Here is a 6,755-nt window from a genome sequence, read left to right as displayed (position 1 = left end):
TATATATATATATGTATATACCAATAATTAATTTTTTTTTTTTTTTTTTGGTAATTTCATTAAATAATTCATTGGCACATATTATTAATCAAAAAATAATAAAAAAATTTTTCCCTTCCCCTCCTTCTCCACCACGCCCCTTTATCATATATACATTCTATTCTTTTTTTCAAAAATAATAATAATAATAATAATAATAATAAAAATCATTTTGATTTGTGATTTTATAATCAATGATTAAAATTTTTCTTTCTCACACAGTTCATTTTATTATATTTAAAAACAATAAATATATATATATATATAACAACAAAATCGATAAGAATTACTAAAAAAACAGAAGAAAAAAAAGGGAAGATCCATTAATTAATATTATTATTATTATTTTTTTTTTTTTTGAATTAGAATAAAAACGCGCGAGATTGTACAATAGACCAACAACAGCAACAAAATATATATATATATATATATATTAAGGCAAAAGAATGACTCCCCGGTCAGCATAAAACAACAGAAATAATTTTTAAATAAAAAAAAAAATCAATACATATATATATTAATAATGGTAACCAATAACGTTTTTTTTTTCCCATTAAACAAAATAATAATAATAATAATAATAATCGTAATAGTAATGATAATTTTTGAAAAATATGGCCACGATGAAAAATAAATTTTTTTTTTTTTTTTTTTATTATCATATAAATAAATAATATTAATAATAAAAAACGAAATAAATTTATTTATTTATTTATTATAGGTTGTACCTATCAGTTAAGGTTTTCTTTTGTTTATTTATAATTTATAAACAATTTTGTTGACCTTGAAAATGCTTATATGTAAGAATGGATTGTCACGATGCTGTGAGCATGAGTTTTATTTTTTATTTTTTTATTTTTATTTTTCTAAATATTATCATTATCATCATCATCATCATCAGAATTAATAATTAATAAAATCATAAAGTTAATTTGTTTAAACATTATAAAATATTCCTTTTTTTTTTTTTTTTAAACAAATTCATAACATAAAAAAACAAACAATTTTAACAAATTTCATCCGCGGATTGTCTTCTAATCAAAATTTTTTTTAAATAACAAATCAAAAAATTTTCCGAGTGTGTAATTAATAATTTATAAACATATAAAAAAAAAAAAGTTTTTTTATTTCCCCTACCCCCTCCCCCTTTTCCCTCTCCTCCCCCCTCCAATCTTTCTTAATTGCATTTTCAAGTTTCAAGTTTTAACAATTTTGCTATTCTTAATTATCTTTCACATTTTTTTTTTTTACTGTCTGACTTATTAACTGAAATAAAGTACAACCTAAGTAGTAGTAATAATAATATTAATAATAATAATAATAATAATAATAATAATAATAATAATAATAATAATAATTAGGGCACACGTTTTAAAAAAAAAAAAAATTAAATGAAAAATTATTAATTTTCTGTTTGCGTCTTGTTTATATAATTAAAAAAAATTTTTTTTTTTTTCGAACGAACTTATTTTAGTAATAATAATAATAATAATAATAAACTTAAAACATCATGTTGCCCTCATCATCATCATCATCATCATCATCATCATCATCATAACAAAAAAAACTTGTTGTCTATTCGTTTTCATTTTCATTTTTCCCCCCTCTTCTTTTGTACGTATACAGATTTTTTCTAAATGTTATTTTATATATATATATATATATATATATATTCTCACTCTCTCTCTCTCTCTCTCTCTCTCTCTATCTATCTCTTTCTAATAAAATTTAACGTTGATAAATCAAAACAAAACAAAAAAAATTTAAATTTTTTGACTAAAAATAATAGATAACCTTAGATAAAATTTACATTAATAATAATAATAATAATAATAATACGCGGTATTCGATTTAAAAAAAAAAAAAAAAAAAATTTCGATTCATAAAACAAAATAAAAAAAAATTATATATAATAATATATATATTATATAATATTATAATAAATAAATAATTTTTTTTATTAAATAAATATTTATTAAGCAAGAGTAATAATAATAATCGAAACGCCCTTATTATTATTATTATTATTTCTACCGTACATAATTTTTTTTTTCTTTTTATTTTCCAATTCTATTTATTATTATTATTATTATTACATTTATTTATTTATTTATTATTATTATTCCTTTTATTTATATAATAACTTAATCGAATAATAATTTTCTGGTCCCAAGGCAAATTTCATTTTAATTTAATTTTATTTATTTATTAATTAATTTGTTTATTAATTATTATTATTATTATTAAGTAAAACCTTATCTAAACACGTATATTATATAATTATTATTATTAATTATTATTATTATTATTATTATTATTATTATTCTTTCAAGAAGAAAAAAACTAAATAAATAAATAAATAATAATAATATTGATTAACAACAAAAAAAAAAAAATAAAATTGAGATTTATAAATATCTATTTATTTATTTATTTATTTCTTCCCCTTAATAACCTATTAAAATGACTAATTAATTATAAATAATAAAATGATTCGATTTTATGAAGGAGAGACAAAAAAAAAGAGAAAAAAATTTGACTTAATAATTATCAACAACACCAAACCTTAAAAATAATAATAACGATAATGATGATGAGTATGACTACGAAATCTAATTAATAATTATAATAATAATAATAATAATAATAATAATAATAATAATAATAATAAATTAATAAATAACTTTTTTCTTATTTTTTTTCTTACGAAAATAATTTTTTTCCATAGGTTGTGCCTTAGATATTGAGCTAATAATATTTTTGATACACGATTGGCAAAATATATATATATATATATATATATATTTATATATTTAACTATGATCTACGGCTTTATTTTAATTTACAATAAATAAATAATAATGATAATGATAATAATGATAATAAATTAAAATCCCCCCCCCCCATTTTTTTCACTTATTCATCTTTTAACTCGAATATAAAAAAAAAAAAAAAAAAAAAAAAAAAATTTGCGACGACGACGACGACGACACGAAGAACTCCATTAAAATTTTAACAAAATTAAATCATCATCATCATCATTATTATTATTATTATTATTATTATTATTATTATTCAATCACCGACGTAATCATTAATCAATGAGACGGGTAATGAGTAAAATAGAAAAAAAAAAAAAAAAATAGAAAAAAAATAGAAAAAAAAATTAGTTTTCAAATAACGAATACGGAAAAAATTAAAAAAAAATAAGCAAGTACATTTATGTATGCAGTTATCATCATCATCATCATCATCATTATCATTATCATTATTTATTAACTTTTTTTTAAAACTATTTATTTATATTTTTGTGAAACATTTTCAGATATATATATTTATATCATTTTATGCTTATCACAATCGTAACGAAATTTCTTGTTTGTTTTTGTTTTAAAAAAAAAAAAAAAATTTAAAAAAAAAAATATATATATATTATTATTATTATCATTATACTTAAATTTAATAACTATTATTTATTTATTTATTTATTTATTTATTTATTTTTTTCTCATCCTAATTATGCTCTAATCGACTAAATTAATTTAAAAATTTATAAAATTATTATTCCGCTATCGTTTTTGTTTTCCCTCTAATTTTTTAAATTCTACCTTGCATTGTTGTTGTTTTGTTGTTCTATCTTTGGTTTGAATCCCGGTCGACCCGAATAAAAAAATTTGTCGTTGTTGTTGTTGTTGTTGTTATTATTATTAATAGTATTATTATTATTGTTATTGTTGTTATTTATGAAATTCGACGACGGATTGTCCATCGTACCGTGCCTATTTTTCCCTGTTTGTTTTTTAGGAGATCGTTGCAATATCGTAGGTCGATGATGACTTCTTTTGACTGAAAATTTTTACCATTTTTTTTTTTTTACGTCTACTTTAAACGTTTTTCTTTCTTTCTTTCTTTTTTATTTATTTATTTATTGTCAATTTCGAAAATTAAAAAAAACGACCCTATCACGTTTAAATAAATTTTTTTAAAAAAACAAAATCATATCGAAAGAAAAAAAATCGATGCGGAAAAAAATTTTGTTTACGCTACGAAAAAAGTAGTAGAATTTCTGAACGTACCTTTTTGAAAATTTGACTTTTTAGCAGATGATGGATTGATATTGCTGCTTCTGTTGTTGTTGTTGTTGTTGTTGTTGTACGCTGAATCAGAACTTCTTTTTCTACTTCCGCCGGCCAAGTGCAAAAGAGCAGATGCGACGTTTCTCTGTTCCGCACCGTCCGACGACCAACTATCCTCTTCCGCGTCCATCAACTTTCTTTTCTTTTTGTAATCTTCGATATATTGTCTCGAACTGAAAATCACATCGATTCGAGAATATAATAATAATATATAAATATTCATCGTCGTCAAATCGCGGCGGAAAACTCACTTGTCATCATTTGAATCGTAAGCTTCGTCCGGTGACACGGGGGGTTGACTTTCTTTGTAATTGATTGAAGTGTGTTCGACAGAATATGTGTGATCCTCGCTCGGCGACGTCGATATTATTGGAATTAATTCGTCCTGAAATGTCACAAAAAATAATTTTTAAAAGGTAACCAGCCAAAACGCAAAAAAGGTTTAAAATTATTTTGGGTACCTCTCGCAATTTCGTAGGTTTCCTTCTCAAATATTTTTGTTGAACGTAATCCGACGTGTAAATATCCACGTGACTTCCGTTTGTCGCTTGACCGTGTTTGAGTTCGAGCATGGCCGTCGCCGCATCCACATCGTCTAAAGAATCTTCTTCGCTTTCTTCTGCTTCGTTAATTCTATCCGCTTCGGAAGCTGCTAATCTATAAAGAAATCACAAAAAAAAAAAAATAAATAAATAAATTTCGAGAACTTTTTTTTTTATAAATATCGAAAAAAAAAAAAAAAAAAAACAAAAAAAACAAAATGGCGGTTACCGTCTACTTAAATACGGAAATAGTTCAGGATTTGGAAGTCGATTTTGCGTTTTCATAGCTATGAATTCTTGATGTTGTACCGTCAAATTCGAGGGTGGTAATGTCGGAGGTTTCGCGGGTTTATCCAAAGATGCGCAAGGATGATACGGAGCTTTGGAAAGCGCGTTGAGTAAATTGGGCCTATACTGCGGATCGACTATCCACAGGGATCCCTTACCCAAATTCTAAAGGAAAATTCAAGAGGAAAATATTAATTAAAGTTTTTTTTCCCTCCCCTCCACTTCCCCACTTCCCCACGCAACCTTTTCTTCGAAAACTCACCGGAGCTTTGTCTACTTTTTTAAAACATTTATTAAGACTTAAATTATGTCTAACTGAATTTTTCCATCCCGTGGGAGCTTTTATGAAATACGGAAAATGATCCGTGATCCACGAATAAATTTCTTTCACGGGAAGAGCTCTCGCATGTGAATCTTCAATCGCCATAAAAATAAGACATGAAAACGAATATGGCGGCTTTGAATTTACATGCAACTGAAATTCAAAAAAAAAAAAAAAAAAATTAAATTTTTACGAATGCGGTCTTTCCCTCCCCCCATTTTTTTTTTCCCCCCTCTTCTACCTGAGGATCGTAAGGTACGCTATAATGATGTTTATCTTTCATCGGTGTATTATGTGAATTTGTGTAATATTTTGGACCATTCCCGTATTGAACTTTTTCCACGCTACGAGAGTCCTCCATTAGACTAACCGAAGAGGATAATTCAACTGGGATAAACGGGCTATGACGACTCGAATGAGTGGATGAATCGCTTCCCGTTTCTTCTGCTAAATCACTCGTCGGAGATTCTTCGTGGTCCTTTTTAATCGGATCTCCTGTTAATGTCAATGCTGTGCGATATCAAAATTCAAATTAAATTTCTTCGACATTTTATTTAAAAACAAAAAGCAAAACAATATTGAACCGTATGAACAATAATATTTATTAAAAGCAAAATAATAATAATAATAACTTGCAACAAGGTAGAAAACGAAAACATAAAAAACATCTCATGCTTTTGTGTGTGTGTGTGTCGCCACCACCACAACAACAACAACAACCAAAAAAAACATCACGGTGTTGTTATTATTATTATTATTATTTTGTTTGTTTGTTTGTTTGTTCGTACAAAACTCCCTACACTCTTTATACTTACGCTTACTTTTCAACAGATTGTTGTTTTGTAGCCAGGAAAGCGAAGTAAGATCTTGATCTTCTTCTCTCTTTAATTTGATCTTGTAACCGTTTTCAATATCCCCGTCTTTGTACTCCAACAATTCTTCTTTGATTTTAATTTCGAGGAAATCTCCAAGAAGAGAAGAGTGTTTCGGAGGACCAACAACTTCTTCTTCCTTTACAATTGTATTGCTTGGAATCAACTCTTGTCCCGATCTTTCGGGGGCCATAGCCTGCAATGATAGTAATAATAATATTAATATTAATAATAAAAACATTTTCCCAAGTCTGGAAGAGAGAGAGAGAGAGAGAGAGAGAAAATTCTTATGTGTTTGTGCAACACTTTTTCAGATTATGTTTATTTTATCAAAACGTCGATTTGCGGTTTTAAATTAATTATTATTATTATATTTTTCCTTTCGAAATTTATTCGTAAATTTTTTTTTTTTTTATCGTGGCACCAGGGAAATACTTCACCGTGTTTACCATCACACAATTAAAAAAAAAAGGGAAAATTTTAAAATTGTACGTTTAAATAAAAAATCGTCTCGTCTTTTTTCGTTCTTTCGTCGTCATCGTCACCCCCCCCCCCC

The 6,755-nt window shown here is 25.4% G+C and overlaps 1 protein-coding gene across 1 annotated transcript; it reads right to left on the bottom strand.

Annotated features, from left to right (window-relative positions):
* Window positions 1-4,077: 4,077 nt before the first annotated feature.
* Phum_PHUM603440 (forkhead protein/ forkhead protein domain, putative) lies at window positions 4,078-6,392 on the bottom strand (the record flags this gene model as incomplete). Its single annotated transcript, XM_002432837.1, has 7 exons — window positions 4,078-4,348; window positions 4,427-4,560; window positions 4,637-4,832; window positions 4,947-5,170; window positions 5,268-5,480; window positions 5,569-5,837; window positions 6,143-6,392. 7 exons carry the CDS (start codon window positions 6,390-6,392, stop codon window positions 4,078-4,080), a joined length of 1,557 nt encoding a protein of 518 aa, XP_002432882.1.
* Between the last annotated feature and the right edge of the window lie 363 nt (window positions 6,393-6,755).

The sequence above is a fragment of the Pediculus humanus genome, genomic scaffold, assembly GCF_000006295.1.
Source record: "Pediculus humanus corporis 1103172108318 genomic scaffold, whole genome shotgun sequence".
In the NCBI taxonomy this organism is placed as follows: Eukaryota; Metazoa; Arthropoda; class Insecta; order Psocodea; family Pediculidae; genus Pediculus; species Pediculus humanus.
Note: the sequence above shows the minus strand (reverse complement) of the source record. Positions and strands in the feature narration are given on the sequence as shown.